General features: G+C 50.5%; 2 protein-coding genes across 10 annotated transcripts in view; one reads left to right on the forward strand and one right to left on the reverse strand.

The window, feature by feature from the left end:
• The window catches only part of gpatch8 (G patch domain containing 8), a 29,460-nt gene extending 10,406 nt beyond the window's left edge, over positions 1–19,054 (forward strand). For 4 of the 9 annotated variants that reach the window (XM_060038759.1, XM_060038775.1, XM_060038740.1 and 1 more), the window contains 6 exons: positions 4,338–4,410; positions 11,362–11,429; positions 12,021–12,107; positions 12,617–12,760; positions 13,147–13,277; positions 13,555–19,054. In XM_060038759.1, the coding sequence (XP_059894742.1) occupies positions 4,404–4,410; positions 11,362–11,429; positions 12,021–12,107; positions 12,617–12,760; positions 13,147–13,277; positions 13,555–17,671 (4,554 nt within the window). In that variant the 5' untranslated portion in view covers positions 4,338–4,403 and the 3' untranslated portion in view covers positions 17,672–19,054. Of the gene's footprint in view, positions 1–1,406; positions 4,411–8,875; positions 8,918–11,361; positions 11,430–12,020; positions 12,108–12,616; positions 12,761–13,146; positions 13,278–13,554 lie in introns of all 9 variants that reach the window. The other 5 variants (XM_060038791.1, XM_060038806.1, XM_060038799.1 and 2 more) reach the window with 4 other exon arrangements.
• Positions 19,055–19,340: 286 nt separating this feature from the next.
• gosr2 (golgi SNAP receptor complex member 2) lies at positions 19,341–23,637 on the reverse strand. Its single transcript, XM_060039033.1, has 6 exons — positions 23,444–23,637; positions 22,899–22,963; positions 22,102–22,210; positions 21,216–21,348; positions 20,962–21,102; positions 19,341–20,203 (listed from the first exon to the last, which is right to left on the reverse strand). The coding sequence occupies exons 1-6, from the start codon at positions 23,470–23,472 to the stop codon at positions 20,042–20,044; spliced, it is 639 nt and encodes a 212-aa protein (XP_059895016.1). The 5' UTR covers positions 23,473–23,637; the 3' UTR covers positions 19,341–20,041.
• Positions 23,638–24,094: the final 457 nt, after the last annotated feature.

Genomic DNA, 24,094 nt, shown 5'->3' on the forward strand with positions numbered 1-24,094 from the left:
ACTCTTATTTCCTGGTAGCTGTATGGTCATGATGGGTGTTGTGAGCATAAAGCCACGAGGAACAAGAGTCAATTCAAGAAAAACGGCTCTCAATGCGACAGCTGTTGGCTCCCAACAGTTGTTGACCGATCGGAACACGGGGAGCTGTCGCTGAGTGCGTCGGCCCAGCTTCTCAGAGCTCCTCCCATGCCTCTCAACTGTGTGTGATCTTGTAGGCAGATAGAGGTCTGTGGTACATTATTGGGATATCTGTTTTCTCTCTCTGTCGTCTCTCTTCTCCCCTTTGGTCCTCTCTGCTCTTTTTACCCTCTAACAACTTCTTTTATTTTAATTTTTATGCATTGCATGTGTTAATTGCGTAGCATTTAAGCACCGTTTTTTATTCCACTCACCACTCTTATCGAGACTACTCTCCTCTGCCTCTGAGATCCAATCCCATCCACCCCATCCTCCTCCAGCCCCCTTGTCCCACACCTTCCTTGTCACACACACACACACACACACACACACACACACACACACACACACACACACACACACACACACACACACACACACACCACTTTTCGTAGCATAATCTTTAGTGATTTATTTTGCAATACATTCATGCATATTGTGTGTTTGATGACAAATGATTGAAACCACCAGCACCATTGTTCCAACTGAACTTTCCTCATTCAACCAATCAGTGTTATTTACTTCACGATCAGTTACCAGGTAAGTACCAGAGTTTCCTGCCTACCAGCTGTCGATACGTTTAATGGCATCACATATTAACTTGTTCAGACAACCACGTATCGTTCACATGGTGTGGCCCATGCTGTTTCTGTGAGGGTGTGGTGGTTTCGAACAGTTGTTTCCATTCAGTCACACATTTTAATCACAACAGGAATGCACAGAATTGCCCAAAAAAACAAAGCAGAGTTGTGCATAAGTCAGTCAGAAATGTTATCCAAATGATCCATATAATGAAATGCAAACAAATACACATGCATGCATACAAACCAAAGCATCATATTGCTGACTTCTCGGAGCGGTGACACGGTTGCCTCCTCTGCATATCTGTCCCCTCCCCACCCCCCACCCCTTCCCCACACATCCCTTTACTGTACCCCAAGCATTGCGCCAACGGTGGTTCAATGTACTCACCACCCCTCTCCTATCTCTACATCACTTGTGTTTGGGTAACACTTTTATTTTTTACCTGTATTAACTGTCAATTGGTGGATTTTTATTGACATGCCTCCCCGCTTTTATTTTCTGTTTTTGTATACAGTATTATGTTTGTTTAAAGGCAGAGACAGATTTGCATTTGAGAATTAAAGAATCTAGCATCTACCAGTAATTGCAGTTGAAAGCGTTTGGCCGGTCTCTTACGTTTTCACGTGTGACTGTTCTTTTGACAGCCCAGTATTTTAAAGCCAGGTTCGTATGGAAATGCCTTCACTCCACTTGCACTGCTGTTGGACTCGCCGTTGTTGCTTTCATTTTTGTCCGTCTATATTCTTTTAGTGCACCCACCCTTCTTTTCAGCACACACAGCCCACGCTGCATCTCCGCCTACAGGATTCACTAAGCCCACTTTGCTTTAATCGACTCATCAATAGTTTAACACTGGTGCTTTACCTGAGAGTTACCTCCCAACCACCATTAACCATATATTGTGAAGCCTATTTGACAGCTATAGCCTTGGTAGGGCATTGCATCCAATTGTCGGTCGTGCTTTTGCTTCCGTCATTTGCTCCTGTCAGATTTAATGACCTGACTCGGTTTGGAAAATGTGATTTAGGAAATAATTCTGCAAACTTGTTTATTGCTCCAGGAGGCTTCTTTCCCCAAGGAAAGTGTTGACGTATCAGGCTTTGCTGCACTGGAACACTGCAGTGCAGGACAGAGGCATGGTCGGTGTCAAAAGCAGGGAGAGATAAAGGGAAGATGGGGGTGGTGGGTGGAGGGGTGGAGCTCATTGCAGATTTTGCTGCAGTGAGCTCGGTAATATCATGCTATGTAGAACAGCATCGTGGGTGACGTAGTCCAGAAACGCTGCGCTACAGCAGATCTATAGCCTCTATTGACTATTTACTGTGCCGTGTTCACGTGCATCGGCTGAAGGTCAAATACATTGCACTCTCTCAAAGCCTCTTGCCCCTGTAGTTTGTATACAAGGGCCAGTTCTGAAACAGCTACCATGTCCCAAGTCTGCCTTCGTCTAAATGAGGCCCAGCAGAGATTCAGGTCTTATCTTATGTCAAAGCCTCAATAATGGGACGTCCCCTTGCTTCAGTTCCCAGGCCTGGATGTTTTCAGCCCTACGAAATGAGTTGAACAGGGAGGTAAAACAAACTTGGAGGGAGGCAGGAAATGATAAGATAAGGTCTTTCCCCATGAGGTGACCATCAGATAACTGCAGAGAGAAGAGTCATTCGCTCAACCAATTGTTTAGGGGAGAAGGCACGTTGAACCTACTGGCGGAGATGCATCACGCACTGTGTGTGTTTGTGTGTGCGTTGTGTCCGTGAGCACCACCCATTTCACTTGCACTAACCCCATACTTGGCCATAGCTTATCTGCGCTATCCTAGAATCCCTCCCCGACCCCTCTTCCCATCTACTACCACCACGACTCGGCCTGCTCTCTCCCGCCCCTCAGCCCCCTTCTGTCAACAGCTCTGTTGTCCTAACACCTCCTCGCCTGAGCCCACCTGAGATTAACACACTGGAAGTTCTGTTTCCCCATCTCCCCTCATACGGTCCACTCTCAGTACGCTACTAAACCCGACGTCACCTTTTTGTTAAAAAATGCTTTAACAAAAAGCCGCATGCAGGTTTTGTGTGGTTTCTCAACCCCTTCACCTTTTTTGTTTTGTCTGTGAAACTTGATGTCCACTCTGTGATTTCTTTATAATTATCATTTTTTTTTGTTGTTTTTGGTTGGTTTGTATGTTTTTTTTTTACTTTATCTCTTTTAGATTGCAGCACTCTGGTGAATGTTAGACAAGCTTGTGTTAGCTATAATCAACCCCACTGCTTATTAAGAAAACATGATTGATCTGTCTGTTTTTTTAATTTGTGCTTGAAGATGTTCTGTAGTGTGTAGTGGTGGGACGGTGTTGCATTTCACCTTAAATGTTTAAGTTTTATCGCTGACCCCTACCAGTGAGATAAGTCTTAAGTCTTTATGCACAAAGTGCTATTTCAGAGAAGTCCTTTTTGGGTGTGCTCTTGCATCTCTTTCAATCAATTTGACAATGGGCTATCAGTTCGGACCCACCTGCCCAAATGTGACATGGCTCATTCAGGTTGTAAGAAAGGATGCATTGGTATAAGTCCCAATGAGAACCTGATGAGCCAACATCATTACTGGGCCTGCCAAATGCCATCCGACATACAAATTCTGTAACCTGATTGTATGCTTCCAGCTTGCATGACTCCAATTACAACGGTTAAAATACATAATGCAAGAGGTGTCAAAGAACACACGCAACGGGATGCCCTGTAGTAGCTATAGTGCTACCTCCACACAATGTCCTCCTCTCTACCTGCACACATACATGCCCCTTTTTATGATACTTGGTCACTGTCTCAACCTGGGCCTTGTAATGGTAATCCAAGGCCCCGTCTCCTCCTCTTCCCGCTATCTCTCCCTCTCTTTCTCTCTCGCTCTTTTTTTGCTGTACAGCTGTGTTTGTTCCATGGTGTTCCTCCTGTTTTGTCATGGTTATAGAATCACAGCAAGCTTGGAGTCTCAGGCCCACGTTCCTTTCAATGCAAGATTTCCATACCGTGTTGTCGTGTGTTTCTATGTGTACTAAGCTCTCGCTCTGTACCGGGTGATATATGTCTGCGTGTGCTACATATATTGCCCCTTTTCTCCTTCCTTTTTACGTAATCTTAGTTGATTTGACTTGTCCGTCTAAAGACTAACAATTAACACGCTAAAAGCCTGCCGTATGTTAGCCTTAACAAGAAGGGGGTTTTGACTGCATTCTGCACCGGGTGGGTATGTTTCCCTGCTCCTTATTGTCTACACACGGATGCTAGCGTGTACTGGCTAGGCTACACATAGCCCACAGTAGTCCATTGTAGTGGAGAAGCCCATACCTCCTCCAATTCCCCCCCACTCACAACCCCTGTGTGCTGAAAGTCACTGACGTTACACGCTGTAGGTGATGTGAATGATGACAATGGTGGTGGCTGTGCTGATAAAACGTTTTGTGAGATTTGTGTTTTTCGTTTCTTTTCTGTTTTTATTTTTGTGTTGTACCTGTCACAACGGGAGAAAGCTTCTCTTATTTTTGGAATATTTTTGGTCTTTCTCTCCTCTGTTCTCTCTTCTAGGATAACATCGGACATCGGCTGCTTGAGAAACATGGCTGGAAGTCGGGGCAAGGCCTGGGAAAAACCATGCAGGGTAAGGATATTCTCCAGTCCACACACACACACACATCTCTCTCTCTCTCTCTCTCTCTCTCTCTCTCTCTCTCTCTCTCTCTCTCTCTCTCTCTCTCTCTCTCTCTCTCTCTCTCTCTCTCTCTCTCTCTCTCTCTCTCTCTCTCTCTCTCTCTCTCTCTCTCTCTCTCTCTCTCTCTCTCTCTCTCTCTCTCTCTCTCTCTCTCTCTCTCTCTCTCTCTCTCTCTCTCTCTCTCTCTCTCTCTCTCTCTCTCTCTCTCTCTCTCTCTCTCAGCTCTCTCTCTCTCTCAGCTCTCTCCTCTGTAGTGTGCTCTGGCAACGCTGGGTCACAGCTCCTCCAACTTGTCCTTTTCCCTCTCCTCCATTCTCCTAAAGGCTTTCTCGCTTTGTTATTTTTCTTCTTTCATTCGTTTTGTATCTGCTTCTTTATTTTCATCGTCTTTTTGTCTCAACATCCTTTTAATCTGTCAAGCACCTCTCTTGTCTGTGACTGGGTTAAAACAAGATGTTCCACCTCACAGTCCTGGGGTTCTCAAGTTCCTCAATCGCATCTCCCTTGTATTGCTGTTACCCACTGTATCTGGCTTATTGCAGTGGTACTGCAGTGGTACCGGAGCAGAAACGGGCTTATATGCGGTTCATATTACTGCAATGGGATGCATTCTGCCGAAGGCCAGAGTCTGCAAAGTTGGCATCTTGGTTTTATTTATTTATTTACCTGTTTTTTTTAAAAGATAAGCAAATCAAGTTATGTTTTGTCATTCGGCTGATGTTGAAATAATGCAGGATTAATGATAAAATAGGTACAGAATATTGTTTTCCTGCAGACCATACGGATACAATAACCAGCTACCTGGTAGACGATGCTGTCTAACTTGACATGAGGCAGTTTTTTATTACATTGGGATGGCGTTGGTGTTCACTGTGCCATTAGTCATGGAAATTATCAACTGACGTGATCAGCTTAAATCCCCTGTGCTAATGGCATTTCTAATTTCCTGTGTTGGTTTGCAGAATGGGGTGACGAGAAGAAGCAGAATATCTGGTTATATTGCACTTAACGAGGCCAGTAAAGAGAGACTTCCTGGTAGTGCTATATAGAGCCATATACTGTACTTCCTGTCCCTTATATGTGGGTTTGCCTGAGCGATCAGACCTTTTTAGATTGTACTGGTTTAGCCATGTTTTTCCATGGCTATCACTGGAGGGATCTTGTGTATTTCCATGGGTCTGTTTTTAACATTCAAGGGGTTAGTAGTTTCATTGGTCATTTGTCTCCCTGACTCAACAGGATGTCATCTACAGAGGTTCTCCATCCATGGCCTTATACTCCAAGACACAGCATACACCTACACGTTATCGCATCACACCTCATTTTCACATTGGACCTCCGATGTTGAACACAACCGTCACTCATCCCGCCACACTTTTATTGAATTCCAACCAAAGCACCCCCTCCATCTGCATCTTCCCCCCCCCCCCCCCCCCACGGCTTGCATAGTAACACTCCGTCCAAACACATGTGAGATAGCCGCCGGACACACAGAGTGGACGCCGAGGGCTTATAGTCCACCCAGCAGGACTCGCATCCTGCAAGAGTTCGCCTCGCGTTCGGTAACTTCCCCAAATTCGGGAAGGTTTCCCTTGTAAAATGTAACGGCCGCTCGCCAAGGCGGCGACACAATGACCGCAGTGTTGACAGATTTGCGTAGTGTACCGACCGCGGTTTTCTGTTTGCGTTTGGTTCCCCCTGCATGCGCCACATCCTCATAGTTGTGTGTCTCCCTTACAGATCCTCATTCCATTCCGTTGACCTCTCCCCGCTCAATTGAACCCTCACACTGTCTGCAGTGCTTTGCGTAATGTCATACATACTGCCTACAGTTGAACGAGGTCAACACCATTGTTTTGATATTGCAGCCATACACCCATTGACATTGATGTCTGCGCATATGGGTACGCACACAGCAGTGATCCGAAGGATAGGATGGTACACTGCCACACCAGGCTGTGTCCTGTTGTTGATTCCTCACTCTGTTTTAGTCCTCCTTGGACATATATGGCTTTCAATCCCGCTCGTTCCCACAGATTTAAAGCACGTCGGCCAGGCAACAGAACACAAGAGGAGACCGCTTCATTCTGGGCAGGATGACAACATTATAGCAGGCGACGGCTTCACTGCTTTGCCTGTATGGTTTCTCAGGTGGCTTGTTTCAACTGGCTTTGAAATGGCTGAACAGCGAGCTGGAATCTGTTGAGGATCTGCGTGTAGGCGGGAGCATGTTGCCAGGGCTGCGTGCGTGCGTGCGTGTGTGTGTGCTTTCCTGCGACTTTGCCACTGGCGTGTCCGCGTTGTGGTGTTATATAAGCTGCCTTACGTGGGTAGGAGAGTCATTGTCTTTGTCCAGTTGTGTAAGAGTTTCAAGGGTGCCGTGTTTTGAGACCAATAACCCACCAACGCTGCACAGCACCACTGCATGGCAGGCTCTCAGTTTTGGTTATGTACTAGGACAGGATGTCCTCCCTGCTGCCTTATCGCAACGACTATCATAATGACCTGCCTCTCATTCCTCTCCTTCCTCTCATAAGCAAAGGTTTTCCGATCTTTCTGAAGTCATAGCAATGTGTCCCCAATTTTAAGTTTCCAATGTATTGACTTTGTTCTTATCCTTCTTTTTTTTGTTCTTTTTGCCCCTTTTAGGTAAGGTTTGTTGGACTCCCTCTGTATGTCTGTGTGTGTGTGTGTACGTGCGCGCGTGTGTGTGGATGTGTTTCTCTCCCCCATCCCCCCCCCCCACTCCCCCAACCCCCCCCCACACCCCACTTTGCAATTAACCTCAATGGAATAACACTCCCTCTACAGTGAACTGTAGGCTAATGGCCTTTCTCAGCTTCCATACTATTGCTTCATAAATCACTAAACTCTCGTGTCAATCTGCTCAGGTGTACACAGTGCTTGATTTTTGAACAAAGACCAAAACAAAAATCCACTTTGAAATCAAGGTAGCTTCAGGGTGCCATGATTTGACGATGTCCTGTAGAATCACCCGCTCCGGCTAGTCCATGTGTTGTATTTTTCTCTGAGTGTCTGTGGCTGCTCTCTGGGATTCTGATTGGCTGTAACCACGGCTCAGACTTTGAATGGCTTGCAGAGTAGATCAGCCCCCCCTCCCCGCCCCCCTCCTTTGCCTGATGCCTGTATCTACTTCCAAACCTGTGTGCGTGTATTATGTGTTTTGATTGTAACATGGGCCTGAGGGTGTGTGTGTGTGTGTGTGTGTGTGTGTGTGTGTGTGTGTGTGTGTGTGTGTGTGTGTGTGTGTGTGTGTGTGTGTGTGTGTGTGTGTGTGACTGACCGAGCCATACAGTCAACTTACAGGGTAAACCTCACACCACCCCCTCTGCACCCAAAACCGTCTCTGTCCCCTATGGTTACACATGCCCATCCTCTCCCAGTTCTTTCGCCCGTCCCGCACAGCATGCTTTCCCCAGAGGTGCACTCCTGCCTGCCTCAAACCCCCCCCCCCCCCCCCAACCCCTCCTACCCCTCCTACCCCTATCTGCTGCTTTGAGCAGTGTTGGAGCCAGTTAACGCACTGTAGCCTAATTTCACCAGATAGTCGAATGTATCTCCTCTGACAGCCGCAAAAAGAAACACATTTAAATGGTAATTCTGTCCATCCTAGCGTGGTGGTGTGGCATTGTGATGCCTAGAAAGTCCTATGCACTGCTCAAAGCTCAGCTGCCCACCTTTCCCTCAGGTGCATACCACGCACATGCACCAGCTCCCCCACATTGAGGACATGAAAGGAGGTACGGTAGATTTGCCAAACTGGGGCCGGCCAGCGTCTGAGAGGCAAAATGTCCCACAGGGGGAGAGAATGGTTGTGTCTAGCGGCATCCATTGATGCGTTCCAAGCAATGGATGGCATGTTGACGTTAAAAAAAGCATGACTCTTTGTTCAACACAGACGGCGGGGGACGATTTAAACAAACGGCACCTCAGCATGTCCATCTTTGGAGACTGTTGCGCTCCACGCTGGTCATGTGCAGTCCCGTCTATTGGTTAAATGACTCCCCTCGCCAATGCACGGCGCCGAAACGGAGGAGCTGATTACCTCATGGTTTTCCCATCGAACCCAGTCACTGGCTCACAGTCATTGGGCTGAGATGAACCCGCACAGTGTTCAGGGGGAATTGGGCAAGATGAAGCCCAGATAGGACAATGGGGGCAGGGACGGCTGGTCTGGACAAAGTGGTGAGAGGAGAACCCTGTAGGAACCTAGGCCCAGAGAGGGAAGAGGGGACAGGGAAAGGATGGTTGAGGAGGAGGAGAGGGACATATAGGCCTCCAACTCTCCTCCCCCTCTCTATATTCTAATCCCCACATCTCCCTCAACCCCAACCCCACCTACTCTATGTGCCTCAATCTTCCTGCTTAACCAATTGGTGTTTCTTTTTTACAGCTATTTGATCCTGCCCATGTTGTGCTGATGGTAAACTTAGTGGTAAATGTTATTTTATCCCCCAATTGAATTTGTTTTGATTTTTTGATTCTTTTAAGTTTCTCCCATTTCTTGTTTTTTGTTTTTGTTTTTTTCCCTGTCATCAGAGCACCAATGCTACATAGGCTTTCAATTATCTCTCTCTCTTTCTCTCTTTGTATTAGTGGTCATTCTGCTGCTTGTATGTAAAAACATATACATTACCCCTTTTAAGAGCATTGTCCTTGTCGTTTGTTCTCAGTTCTTCTTTTCTCTCCTACGTTGTGATTTACACCCCGTGATCCTCTTTAGATGCACTCTTTTTGTCTGGTCTCTTTCTTTTTCCACTGGAATGGGTAATGCCGAAAGTATTTGTCACTGTGGTTTTCTCCTTATTTGTGTTTTCTGTTCTGTTTCGTTGACTAAAGATGGTGATAGTTTGGGATGAGCGTAATGGTGCAGGGCTCATCCTGGTCCTGAAGCCTGGAGCGTGACTCCTCCCACTCCCCCGTGCCACCTGTTAAAAGGGGCACCGTTGGAGCTCGCTACTGCAGTGGTCTGACTGCGGGATGGCCTGCCAGCTCAAACATGAATTAATTACTCACACACACACACACACGTCACACACACCACAACGCTGCCAGGTGATCCGAAGTATCTACCAATAGTCATGAGGCTACCACCTAAACATACGCGCCTTTCTCAGTCTTTTCGGTGGAGTTAATGAGTCAATTTAGTGTTGTTGTGCAGTCGGTTAACTTTTACAATTTGCTTAGAGTTAAAATGCTATCTCGCGGCCAGACACTGCGCTGGGAATGGGAGTCCTGACAGGCAGCTCTATAATATGATATGCCAGAAAAAAAATATTATGCCATTGGGTTGTGAATGTAACACTAAGTATACTGCAAAATCGAGTTTTGTATGGGGCAAGGAGGAGACATTTTTATTATGATGTATAAATATCTATAAAAAAAACAGGCAAGTCCCTGATACTACCTGAACAATAATAGTTATAATTAAAATAGACCCTTAAGTCTTAATCTCAGTGGACAATGATATGATCAACATAAGGCGTAACAGCACTGTCCATACTATTTACGATTATTTCAATGATTGAAAACTCAGTGCCGTAGCTCTGTGCAATATTGTACATGCCCAATGGTATAATTGGACCCAAGTTTGACTTTTAGTAGGATAAATGAACGTCTAAAATCGGAGAAAAAGAAAAAACTGAAACCAAACGAACAATTGAAATCTGATAATTAAATCGAATATCTGTCTAGCAGTAGCTGCAGCAGACTAGCCTAAACTATTTATGCAGCCTTAGTTTTAAGAGTCCCATGTCTGTCTGTCTTGTCCTTGTGCCTCTCTCCAGGTAAGTATCCCCATCCCTTGCACTGTCACCATGGCGATTCCTGGCCTGTGACGTCACTCTGCTGTAGTCCAGTGCTTGTGTCCCTTTTTTTACTCTTCTTCTTCTCTCGTTCTGCTTTGTTTGGCTGATTATGAGTGGATTAAGCAATTCTGTGTCAATCTCGAAAGTAGTTTGGATTTTTCTTTCAAATCCATTTATTTTGTGTTTTTTTAATTTTAATTTTTTTTTTCAAACAGTTTAATTTCCTTCTGATCTAGCTCTTTTCACAGCTTACGTGACATAGCTCGACTAGATGAGGACGGAGGGTAGCCAGGGTTTCCAACAACTGCCAAACCCTGTGTTGAGGACAGCAGGAAAAGGACAGTTGGTCCGTGTTAGAGAAGGCAGTAAATGGGGCTAAAAGAATAGTCGGGATGGCAGCAAGGGGGGAGGTTGTGTTTTCTTAGCTGTTGTCGCAGTGGTGTTTTAGCAAGCTGCAGCACAAGGCGGCATCAGCACTCACCTACCCTCCCTCCTCCCCCACCTTCCTCTCTCCCTCAGGCTGTATTGCCCTTGATAGAATCTGCGTTCCGGTTTAACAGGACTGCAGCATGGAGGGGAGAGTACTTAAGCAGCCTAAACAACGCCATATTGTAGACGATTTAAAAAAATAGCTTGACGTACACACTTTTCACTACCAGGCGTACTCAATACTATTTGTCTGCGTTCCCACTTGTTAAGTCCCTCGCGGCCTTGATATCGTACTAGAGTAGCTACCAATTTGACCCTATATTGATTGAAAAAAATAAAATAAAAATAACAAAAAACTGCTATTGAGATGAAATAGCACAGCAAAGGATTGCTTATCCCCGCTCACCTTGGGGGGGGCCGCAGTAAGCTGTGAGAATGGCTGGTATTTGGTTCACTGTAGCTTTTCTGGTCTCTTTGCACTTCAAGGCAAAATCCTCTAACTCCCCCCCCCCCGTCCTACCTCCCTCTCCCCCCCACCCCCAACGCCCTATGCTCTAAAGCAGGCTGTCTCCGAAACCACTCGCGCTCGTCCCGGGATCACAAGCTTACCCTGTCCTCTCTCTGTTTGCCCCCTCCCCCGCAGGACGCACTGACCCTGTGCCCATCACCCTCAAACAAGATGTCATGGGGATGGGACGCATGGAGATGGAGGTGGGTCATGGGGGTGGCTGTTATGTCTACGTTTATGTCTAGGGCAGAAGTCGCCAGGAAATATGACCTGTGTAAAGATGGCGGCAAATGAGCTATTAGGGCGGAACATGCCATCGTATTAAAAACTATATCATGAAATTGGTAAAGGATTAGCAGTAAAATGGGGCTTTTTACACTTTAATTTGTTAAATCCGAACAGTTATTTAATATATTTGATCTCTCTCAACACCATAAGTAGCTGCAGTTCGCAACATAAGGGGGTTAAGGGGATGGTAAGCTGTGCTCCAGCAGTCCAACTATGTTATAGCAGAACAAAGAAAAAAAGTGTATTTCTTCACTTTCCAGTCTGAACGGTGTTGACTTAATCTTTATAAAATCCTTCAAGTTTGCTACTGCCGGCTGAGTTAATGTTGGCTAATAACGGCCATACAGATCCCAGCCTACAGCAGCACGATTAGTCTAAACAGATATGAAGCGACAGAAAGCGAACGGTCCAGTTCGCCCAGATTTGAGCTCGTCTGCCAACAGACTTTAGATTTAGATGATTTTTTGAGGCGAGGGTAATGTAATGGCTTCCCCCTCTCTCCTCAGCTTGACTATGCAGAGGATGCCACGGAGAAGCGGAGAGTCCTTGAGGTGGAGAAGGAGGACACAGAGGAGCTCCGACAGAAGTACAAGGTGAGAGCCCCCCCCCCCACTGTTCCCCTCATGCCTCGGCGCAGCCCAAGGTGACCCCCTCTCTCTCTGCCGGCTGTTCTGCGGCCACATGACCCGGCGCAGTTAATCACTGGTGCCCTTGCCGCTGCATGAGCAAAACTGCAGGCTGTCGGTGACTCCTTGATCCATTCCACAACAGAGACTGCACACCTAGTAAGGTCCGGGTAAACCCTGTTCAACCTCAAGCTGTGGCTTGTACATTTAAATAACTCTCACAAAGAGACCATTATGAGAGGGAACATATGTCCTCTAAACCAAAAGTACACTCAATAATTTGATCTTATTGCGTACAAACCCACGTTTGTACGTAATAAGATCAAATGTACTAATCCTAGATGAGAAACGAGTCAGTTGACAGTTATTGGCACTGCGTTCTACATTATGGAAACCATACGCTGTGTTGGTCCATTTGCTATGGTTAATTTCGCTGTATGCCAGGCTGACGTTACTTGTTGTCTACCGACCCACAGGACCAGGTGGAGAAGGAAAAAGCCATAGCCAAAGCTCTGGAGGAACTGAGAGCCAACTTCTACTGTGAACTGTGCGACAAGCAGTACACCAAACACCAGGAGTTTGACAACCACATCAACTCCTACGACCACGCTCACAAGCAGGTAAGGGAGGTTTGACCCACCAGAAGGCAGGATAGTCTAGCCTAGTGGTTGGGGTGTCTGACTCCCAGACAAATGGTTCTGGGTTCTGTCCCTGATATCCACAGCCTATCTGGGATCCTTGAGCAAGATACCTAACTCCAGCCCCCGACCTTACATGACTTGTATCTGATGTTTCTCGAAGGGCTTTGAATAATAGCATCTGCTAAGCCCCTTGACAATTAATAATAAATGCAGCCTGTCCATTCTTCTAGACGGAAACTTGCAGTCATGGATCAAAAAATACAAATTGAATAACAAGATTGTTCTTGTTTGTCAAGATACATTATTGGATTGGCTTTCTGCCTTAAAGATTATGTGAACTTTTTGTTCATTTTTTTTTAATACAGAGGCTTAAAGAGCTCAAACAGAGAGAGTTTGCACGGAATGTGTCCTCTCGCTCCCGGAAGGGGGGGAAGAAGCATGAGAAGATGCTGCGGAGGCTGCATGAGCTGGCCGAGCAGCGGAAACAACAGGACCGGTAAGAACCTGCGCCACTAGCGCCCCCTGCTGGACAACCACTCCCAAGACTGTAGTTATAGTTCTGCCTAGAAACAAAAGGATCGCACAAGTTGTAGTCACAATTGTCTCTTTAAATGCCGATAGGAGTACGCGACTGTTTAGGGGTTGGAACAAATGTAGGAGGGAGAGGGACAGAATGAATAAACGGCAACGATGAGAAACACAAACTACCGTTAACTTCAAAACCCGAACCCCATCCCATCCTGTCCTCACACCCCCTGTGTTCTGTGTCCCAGCACCCCGGGAAGCGGCCCCATGTTCAAGCCCACCACGGTGGAGGTGGACGGCGAGTCGATGGAGGACGGCGACAGCCCGCCCGCCGAGACCCCCTTCGCCCCGGTCGAGTGCCCGCCCGTCGAGGCGCCCCCCGCCCCGGTGGAGCCCAGCGCCCGGCAGGCCTCGCCCCAGCCCCCCGCCGCCTCCGCCGCGCCCGCCGTCAGCTTCTCCCTGGGCAAGCGGAGCGCCTCCTCGCCCCCGTCGGCCGCCGCCGCCTCCAAGGTCAGCGTGTCCTTCTCCTTCGCCAAGAAGGCGCCCGTGAAGCTGGTCACGGCGGCGGTGGTGTTCTCGGACCACGGCGAGGAGGCGGCGGAGGACGAGGACGAGGACGGCGACAGCCAGGAGGGCGACAAGGCGGGCGCCCAGGAGGAGGCGGCGTCCACCAGCGGCACGGACAGCCCCAAGGGGGGGACAGGGGACGGGGGGGGAGGGGAGGGAGGGGGAGGGGGCGGCGCCAACGAGGGGCCGGAGGCGGCCGCGGCGACGGGGCCGGAGGCGGCGGTGACGGAGGAGGTGTCTCAGCCGCAGGACGACGGCGCCGCCCTGGCAGCCACGCTGAACAAGCTGAAGATGATGATGAGGAGGGAGGAAGGCTACGCCGGCCAGGAGCCCCAGTACTACCACTACACGCCGCCCACCCACTGCCGCGTGAAGCCCCGCTTCCAGTTCCTGCTCTTCATGAGGGCCACAGACCAGTGTGAACTCAAGGCCGGGGACTACGAGGAGGGGGAGAAGGAGGAGGCGGCAGAGGAGCAGGGGCCCGAGGAGAAGAAGAAGAAGAAGAAGGAGACGGTGAAGGATAGTCCCGCCGGGCCGGTCAGCGCAGAGTCCAGCCCTGCAGGGTGCAAGCAGGAGAAGGAGCAGGACGTGGTGAACACCGCCACCAACCCGGAGCCGCCCCCTCCCTCACCCAAGGTGAAGGCGGAGGAGCTCGCAGCCGAGCCCAGCCGGCCCCCTCCCGTACCGGAGAAGGGGCCCAAGCAGGAGGCCGCCGACGCCCACTCGGGCCCGAAGATCCCCACCGGCCCCTTCTTCCCGGTGCTGAGCAAAGACGAGAGCACCACCCTGCAGTGGCCGTCGGAGCTGCTGGAGTTCACCAAGGCACTGCCCTCCCTGTCCTACAGCTGCAACCCGCTTTATTTTGACTTCAAGCTTTCCCGGAACAAAGGAGCGCGTGGTGGGAAAGCTGCGAAGTCCGCAAAACCATGCGAGGAGGCGGCGGTGAAGGGGGCCGAGGCGGCGCCCCCCACCGCCGACGGGGAGGCGACGCCGGCCCGCCCGGGGCCCAGCGCGGACAAGGAGCAACCCGCGGCGAAGGGGGACGGAGCGCAGGCGGAGGGCGACGAGCCGGCCACGGCGGTCGACGGCAGCGCCGCCGCCGCCAAGAAGAAGAAGAAAAAGAAGAAGCACAAGAAATCCGGCAAGCATTCCAAACACAAGGAGAAGGGCACGGCGGAGGACGGGGCGGCGGAGGCCGACGTCGCCGGGCAGAAACCCAAGAAGAAGAAGAAACACAAACGGAAGAAGAGCCGCAACAAGGTGGAGGACAAGGAGGAGGACGCGGCGGCCAAGGACAAGGAGCCAAAGCCCAAGCCCAAAGCTGAGGACAAGGCGGTCGCCTCCTCTGTCCCCCCGCCGCCGCCCGCCGCAGCAGCCCCCGCCGGCCCCTCCGGGACGGAGCCCGGCAAGAGGAAGCGTCCCGCCAAGGAGGCCCCCGCGAAGCCGTCCGCAGCGGAGGAGGAGGGCTCCGGCAAGGCCCCCGGCAAGGCCCCCGACGCCAAGGCCGGCGGCCCCGAGGAGCACAACGGCACCAAGAGGCAGAAGACGGACCCTGCCGCCCCCCCGAGCACCTCGTGTGCGGCGGCGGCCCAGAAGAGCACGGGCCCCGGGCGGCCCCCCAGCAGCGAGAGTGAGGACGAGGGCGGCGCCAAGCGGCCCCGCCACCACCGCTCCAGCCCCCGGGAGCAGCGGCCCCACCGCAGCCAGGACTCGGGCCGCTCCCGCAGCCGCTCCTCCCGGCGGGACGGGGAGCGGCGGAGCGGAGGGGGCGGCGGCGGCGGGGGCGGGGGCCGGCGGCGCCCGCACGGCCAGGCGTCCCGCAGCCGCTCCTACTCCAGCAGCTCGGACCGCAGCTCGGCGGCCAGCAGCGGCTACAGCCACCGCAGCCGCAGCTACTCGGACAGCTACAGTGGCTACAGCACGGGCGGCCGGCGCCGCCGCCGGCGCTCCAAGCGCTCGTCGGACTCTGAGTACGAGCGCCGCGGCGGCGGCGGCGGCCACCGGCGCTCCCGCCGGCGCCACTACTCCACCTCGTCCTCGGACGACTCGCGCTCGCGCTCCCGCAGCCACGGCGCCCGCCGGAAGAGGCGGGGCCGGCCGCGGGCCAAGCGCAGCAGCTCGCGCAGCTCCAGCAGCCGGAGCCGCAGCAGCAGCAGCAGCGCCCGCTCCTGGCGCCGCAGCTACAGCCGCAGCCGCAGCTCGGCCAGCCGCTCCTCGGGCTTCTCCGCCAAGGCCTCGCCGCGGCGCGGTGGGGCCCGGAGCCGCGCCCAGAGCGCCGAGCGCCGCCGCGACTTCAACCGCTCGCGCATCTACCGCTCGCAGTCGCCCCGCTCGGCGCGCGCAGCCGGCCGCAGCGGGCACGCGCCGTCGGCCTCGCAGGGCCCCCACCGCACGGGGCCGTCCCGGGACGCCGGGGACCAGAGGAACTCCCTCACGGCCCGGCAGCTCCTGGAGAAGGTGCAGTCCAAGAGGGGCGACGACCCCCCCGCGGGGAGCAAGGCCGGCGGGAAGATCAAGGACCCGCCGCAGGGCTACTTCGGTCCCAAGCTGCCCCCCTCGGCAGGGGGAAAAACCATGCTGCCCCTGTTCGGCAAGCTCCAGTCGGGGAAGAGGCCCGCCATCATCCCCCTCATCAGGCCCGGCGACGCCGACAAGCCGCCGGGGGCGAAGGCCCCGGAGGCCGAGAGAGAGGTCATCCTGGTGGAGCCCATCAGGGAGTTCCCCCCTCCGCCCCCACCGCCCGCACCCCCCGTAAAGAAGGCGGAGGTCCCCGTGAGCTCTGCGGTGGCCCTGGAGGAGACGCCGCGCCCCTGCGCCGACCCCCAGCTCCTCCTCGACGCCCAGCCCGCGTTCGAGCAGGAGGCCATCCCGCTGATGGCGCACTACCCGGGGGAGCCGGGCCAGGACATGCCCCAGGGCGCCATGCTGGAGCCGCTCCTGGCCGACATGCCCCCGCCGCAGCAGCAGCAGCACCCCCCTATGCAGCACGGCTACCCCTCCTACCCTCCCCCCAGCCTGGAGGACGAGTGCATGGACCCCGAGGAGGACGGCCTGGCCCCCCTGGAGAGCCAGCCCATCACCTTCACCCCCGAGGAGATGGAGAAGTACGGCAAGCTGCAGCAGGCGGCGCAGCAGCACATCCAGCAGCAGCTGATGGCCAAGCAGGTCAAGACGTTCCCCTCGGCGGCGGCCGCGGCGGCGGCGGCTGCGGCGGCGGCGGCCAGCCTGCAGCCGGCCCCGCAGCAGATGCAGCAGATCCACATCCAGCAGCCGGCCGTGTCGATGGCCTCGGCCACCTCCATCACCACGGTGCAGCACGCCATACTGCAGCACCACGCCGCCGCCATGGGGCTCCACCCCGCCCACCACGCCCACCACGCCCACCACGCTCACCACGCCCACCCCGCCCACCCCCAGCTGGCCCAGGTGCACCACATCCCCCAGCACCACCTCACGCCCATCTCCCTGTCCCACCTGGGCCACTCTCTGGGCCACTCCCTGCAGCACTCTCTGGGTCACACCCTGGGACACTCTCTGGGCCACTCGATAGGGCACGGCCTGATCCCCGCCCACCACACGGCCTTCCTCTCCGGCCAGCCCATACACATCATCCCCGCCTCGGCGCTCCACCACACGCCCATGGCCCTGCACCACATGCCCCACGCCGCCCTCTACCCCACCCTCTTCGCCCCCCGGGCCTCGCAGGCCGCGGCAGCTGCCGCCCTCCAGCTCCACCCTCTACTCCACCCGATATTCTCAGGGCAGGACCTACAACACCCTCCTAACCACGGCTCGTGAGGAAAGAGGTGACGGTGGATTTTGGGTGGGGGAGATGAATTGTAGGTAACGCACCTGACGAGGGTGGGGGGGGGGGGGGAAGGAGGGATTGAGCTGAGAGGTCCGGGGTGGGGGGACCCCCTCCGATGTGAGGGTGGCGGCCCACCGGCGGCTGGTGCTCTGTACAAACCACCACCTGGATCGAGGTGCACTGCGCAGCCAGACAGCGGTTTACGCATCGTTAAAAAGGGTCAAAATGAACACTATTACATGCTTCTGGCTGCAAAGATCATTTCTATTCACGGTAATGGCAACACTTTACCCGTTATGTTTTTACACTGGGTGCTCTAAACGTGGACTCTAGGGTATATTTGGACAAGCTTGTTTATTAATGTTGAAACATACGTGAAAGGAACCACTGGAGTATTTCGTTTTTTTTCCTCAAACCGTTAAAAGAATGATTGTCGTTTTACAATGCTGTTAACCATTTCCTACAGCCCGAAATAAGAGTGGCCCGCAATGGCTGAGGCGATTCAGCAGAATCATGTTGTAGGAAAAGGTCGAGATCAGCACAAAGCGTAGGAAGACTGGGAAGATGCCGCTTCTGTAATGTACCCCGATGTCTCTAGCGAGCTGTGACTTAGCGTCTACTGGATATTGAGTTATGTTGCAGCAAGTCAACCTGGTTTATATATTGGGCCACCCGGAGGGGCTGTCTAGCTAAATAACAATTGCTAAAAGTTAAGTTGTAAATAAAATCGGTGTGTAATGTGAAAAAAAAGAAAATCCCACCAATATGACGCCCGTAATAACTTTTATGCAGTGGTGCCCATGTTGGTCTGAGTTGTCACATGAATGAGTAATTGTTTTAGTTTTTTTTCTGAATTAATTGAGGAAATAACTTTTCTAGGTAGTCCCCCTACCACCCTGGTTGCTGGGCGATGAAGGTCCTTTTCCCAGGGCCAATAGGAGGCGATGGTGGTTGGGGAAGGGGCGGGGGGGGACACCTGACTTGCACTGACATCTGTACGTCAAGATGCTCCTTTTTGCATCATGTAACAATGATTGTAGTATACTGCAATAATTGTATTTTTCTTGTTTTTAAGTTATTTTCCAAAAATGCTCTTTAAAAGATAAAAAGGCTCAATTTAGCTTTTTGTGTAATTTTGTAAATACAATTGCTGCATTTAAAACATTAACATTCTAGGGAGTAGGAGCTACTATTGGAAAGGCAGGGTGATAAACAACATTGAAGAATGGACACATGCATGTGTAATTTATTGAGGTATTTTCCAAACTCTTTGCTAAGGCCGGGGATGTCGAAGGATACCGATTTGTAAAACAGTAGCGAGGTTTTGTTTTTTTAATCTTACGCTTGTGCAAATAAAATCTTTTTTGAGTTTCTTTGTTTGTATGTTTCTATAGTTTGCCAACCGCAAAACTTCATACAAAAAAGATCAAAACTAAAGCGTAAACAAGCAATGGCACAAGTGTGTCACAGGTAATTCTCCCAATTGAAGGCACAAAGGGTTGATTTGAAACAAATCTCTAGGTGGCGCCAGAAAGCCAGGTTTCACATGGGATGAAGTAAAGTGGCAAGTTTGTTGTAGTCTAGTGGTGAGCTGCCTTTAGCAAATGTAGATTTGTTGAATGGCAGTTGTGCATTTTTCTAAAATCATGTGTACAACAATCACAGGTACACTAATTCTTTATTCAAATAACCGCTAAAACACTGACTCAGTGAGATTGGACCCAAATGTGAATCCTACGGTTACTAAGTATCAACATCAGTATTGTATTGGGTGACAAAAGGTCCCTGTAACCAGCATAGTTTGACTCTGGTCCATCGTAATCCTCATTGATCAAACATTTTGAAATTGGGAGACCTATTTTATGTATGATCACTTTAAAAGCATTCCCCCAAAGCCCTGTTTCTCCAGTTCCATCGTCGGTGGCACAAGTATTAAAAAGACAACAGAATGGATGCTTGATAAGATATTAAAAGATAAGACAGCAAGCAGAAAGAAATACTCTACATCTAAATCTGTTGGATTTCAGGTTCAGGTTGAGCTAAATATTATGGCTAAATCAACCATGGAGGTCATTGACCCAAAGTTAAATCGACGTCCTCTTGGGGTGAAATTAAATACTTGATGCAATACCTAAGCTGTCTTACAATATCACCAAGTACTAAGAATCAACATTGAAAACCGATACCACAATCATTGAAAAAAGAAAAACGTGGTGATTTTGTCCTTGTCCACAGAAAACACCATCAAACGGTGCTTCCATCTTTGTTTCTTCACATATCAGGAGGGCTGTGGTGCAAACCTGTCCCCAGAAATAACCTAAGCGTCTCAAACGCCTCCCCTTCGTAGTGTGGCTGTGTGCTCAGCCGAGGTATCTGATGACCAGGAAGATGATGACACAGGTGAGCAACATCCCTCCGATCATGATGAGCTTATCCTGCGTGGCCCTCCTCTCGATCAGCCTCATCACCGTGTTGGACAGCCCCAGCATGTTGGCCACGTCCAGCATCTTCTTATGGGTGCCCTGTGTGGCGCATTGGGACGGTTTGACAGTTAAAAGCCTGGACAGTACTAGTTAAACCAATGCATTATAATTACCGATAGCAATTTTGTCAAGACGCTTTTGTCCAAAGTGAAAGGAGACCTGTAATGAATGAGCCGGTAGGTGCTCGGGTATATCTTGCTCAAAGATGCCCACAGGCCAGGCTGTGGAAGGTGAACATCAAACCCAGTACCCGACAGCTGGGAGTCAACCACTAGAGTCTAGAAACAATAATAACCTGCGCACAAAGATATATTAACAGTTAACTTCTAGAAAAGACCCTCCCTTTCTCTCTGCCCAGCTTTGGCTACTTGATGTGGGGAAATGCAGTCTTTTTTTTCCCACGGCCTCCAGGCCAGACCATATGACCAGCTAGGTCAGGCGGGCTGATCACAGAGGCAACACCCTGATAAGAGAGGGACCGACTCAAACCCAGGAAGAGCTTGTCCTCCCTGCAGAACACACTCACCCTGATGGGCACACTTAGGCCCAATCCCATTTCTACCCCTTCCCCCTCCCCCTTGTTTTGAAGGGGTAAGGGCCTTCCCCTAACGCCTTCCCCTTCCCCCTTCAAAACAAGGGGAAGGGGTAAGGGGTAGAAATGGGATTGGGCCGTCGAGAGCCCCTATCGTGATCACGATAGACACAATAACGTCAACCGTGTGTGTGTGTGTGTGTGTGTCAGAGATCGTGTACGTGTGTGCGTGATTGCACATCCAAAACACACAAGACATACACACCTTGAGTGTGCCTCTCTGATCTCGGAGGCCGTTGAGGATACTTGAGCCGCTGCCCAGAAGGTCGTCCATGCCTTGATGGGCGTTGTGCAAGTTGGAGTTCATCTGTAGCGTCTCGTCCATAGGGATGGAGGTATCTGCATCCTGCAACGATGACAACAGACGTTTTGTTCCATAACAATTCCTTCGGTCTGTGCCAGCAGCAGGCTGGGTTCATACACGTCCCGGTTGTTTCGGATCATGTCCTTCAGACTCACGTTAGTGGTGAAGGTGCGACTCATGAGCTCCTCCCTCTCTCGATCCTGGGCGTCCCTTTGGTAGCGGCGGTGCTGGAAGTTCCGCAGGCCTGTCTGGAGGTGCTGGATGTCGTACTTGAGCTGGTCCGCGCGCCTGCGTTCAAAGCAGACAACGGTTAGCTTTCTTCCCTTGAAAGTGTTATGGCAAGGATTTGGTGTTTCCAGTAATTCAGGTGGTGAATCCTTCATTGCCTTCCGTAAAAACTATTTGTTATTCAGAGTAGCGGGGATGATGGTATTGTCGCTAGCAGGTTGTGCTCTCAGCGGAGATACTGGGTTCAGGGTACTGGTACTGGGTTCATCCCAGTACCTGTCGGTGGTACAAATCCTTGTGCAAAGTTGCCTCCCCTCCAATCTACTCATGACTGACCTTCATCTTAATTCAGTGTCTCTTTAGATACAAGTAAATAGTAAATGGTCAATAGTATACAAAATACGTAAGGTGAACAATAACCGGTTTGTGCATCAAATCTGAGGCCGGCTGTGACCAGGAGAAGGCAGCTCGCTGATGCAGGGGCTCTCTCAACTCTTCCCCCCCCCCCCCCCTGTTCGACGTCATGGCTGTGCCCCGCGGCATGACCACAGCTCCTCGGGAGATCACAAGAGCTCTGCCCTCAGGCCTGTTTACCCAGCTCAGAAATGACGCGTTGCCCAATGCAGATGGAATGCTCTTGCTGCTGGTGGTGACGGGGGGACCTTTAGTGAGATGTTTTCTTAGAGCGAGAGACACAACGCCACAGGGCAGGGGAACGAGCTATCTCATGACCCCAACCCGGTGCCCTTTCACTGTGGAGGTTCCTGATCACCCCTTGCCCGCACAAAAACACTTGTTGGACTTGGAACTCACAGTTTAGCGTTCTGGCGACGGTTTGGAGGTTCCTTACTGGCCAGGATTTCGAGCCGTTCTACGTGTGTGAAGATCCTGTCGACTCGTGCCTGTATGTCATTTTCCAATACTTGAAGAAAAAGAAAAAGGAGAGGAATAAAATAGCTGTTGGTAATAGCTGCTTATAATTAAGCCAGCTAGCATTGAATGCAGGGATAACACAAAAGAAGAAGCCCAGTAATTACGTTCAGTTCTCGTGATGACAACCTCTAATCAAGATTGCCCCAAAAAAGATTATATCCTCTACAACTTAATAACAACTCATGGCTTTTTTAATGGTCTACACCAGTGCCAGTTTGTCCAGACGGTTCGTTCCAATCAGTGTAACCATTGCCACATCCTTCCCTCCCTTAACATGCAAGTTGATGTCATTGTCATGGGGCAGCTGGCTGGTTGACTCCCATTATTATCTAGAAAATGATTCGTACAGCTTCTCACACAACACCCAGACTTCCACCCAAGCCCCCCGCACCCTAAGTACTTCCTGTGTAGGCACCAGCTTGGCGCAGAGCAGATGTTTCCAGTATTTTTTCCAGTCCACTACACCAAAACATAAGACTACGATTCAAAACATGAAACTAAGGTTAATGCGTCCATGTCATTCTAGGCTGCAACTAAAGACAGAAAAGCAATGAAATAAAATAAAACAGTCAAGATAGTAAGGAAAGATTCCGAGTGAGATATCGGGGTCTTGATTATTACGAAGTTGAAATAACGTGTAGTCGTGTACACATCACGTCATATACGTGTCAACTCACGGTGTACCGACTCTCGATCCGTCTTCTCCAAACCACCCATATAAGACTGCACCTCATGAATCTCCCTAATGATGGACAGGGGATAAAGAAAGGGAAAGCAGACTAGGTCAGTCTACGCTAAATCATCAGAACAGTAATTTGACAAACACATTGTAGAAGACGTACCACTAACTACGTCGCACATTTTTGCACGTAGTTGTACAATATGGCATATTTACAGTAATGCGTTTTATTTGTCGAAAGCTTATCATTTATGTTGATTTACAGGTGCCTTGAATTTAACCTTAACCATTGAATGCTTGTGAACGGTGTGTGTGGTGCTGAAATGTTTACCCGGTTGTCCTATTAAGCTACCTGCAGTTTAGTTAGTTGAATATATTAGCCTTTAGCGATCACTATTACACATGATGCTTAGCATGTATTACAAGTGATGGTTTCACTTGTTGGCTATAATTAGCTAACAAGTATTTCCTTTACATTATTCGCCCTATAAAGTTAGTTAGCTCAAGTCAGTCTGTATCAACTCAGGAGACAGACACACTCACTTGTTTGTCTGATGATAAAGCGTCTCCATTTTCGCGTCTTGAATTGGTCTTATTTTTAACCGTGTTGTAGTAGAGAATTCACTTTTATCCTGACGTCTAGGAAGCTTGCGTTAGCTGCTTAGCTAACTGCAGCGGCAGTGGACTGCACACGTCATCAGCTGATAGTTGTGTACGGAAGTGGAGAGGCGGAAACGCGTCCACTCTCTGACACCAGCATAAAGTCAGACCACCACCTAGCGACCCAGCGACAAATCAAAAAAAGGGTGGAACAAAATACACATAATTTACACTTACTTGACCTTATCTTAAATATATTGAATGATGTAACAGCCACCATTTATAATAGTTTGACTTCAGTCATATTGGCTTTAGAACTGTAACACTTTGTTTGCTATTGATGCTAATCAGTGCTACTTAAATTCTCATTAAATTATCTTAAGCTCCCCCAGCGCACACACACACACACACAAGGACACACACACACACACACACAAACGTTTTGAACGAAACTTTGAGGAAAGGCCGAGAACAGCCCGTTGACAAGTAGACATGTGACAGGAAAGACCTCTCACAAAGGATGCCTCAAGGCTAGGTTTTGTCATCTCACTCAGACTTTGTATAATTGGACTATCTCCTTTTTCCACAGATCGG

Source organism: Gadus macrocephalus, chromosome 2 (assembly GCF_031168955.1).
Source record: "Gadus macrocephalus chromosome 2, ASM3116895v1".
Taxonomy (NCBI): Eukaryota; Metazoa; Chordata; class Actinopteri; order Gadiformes; family Gadidae; genus Gadus; species Gadus macrocephalus.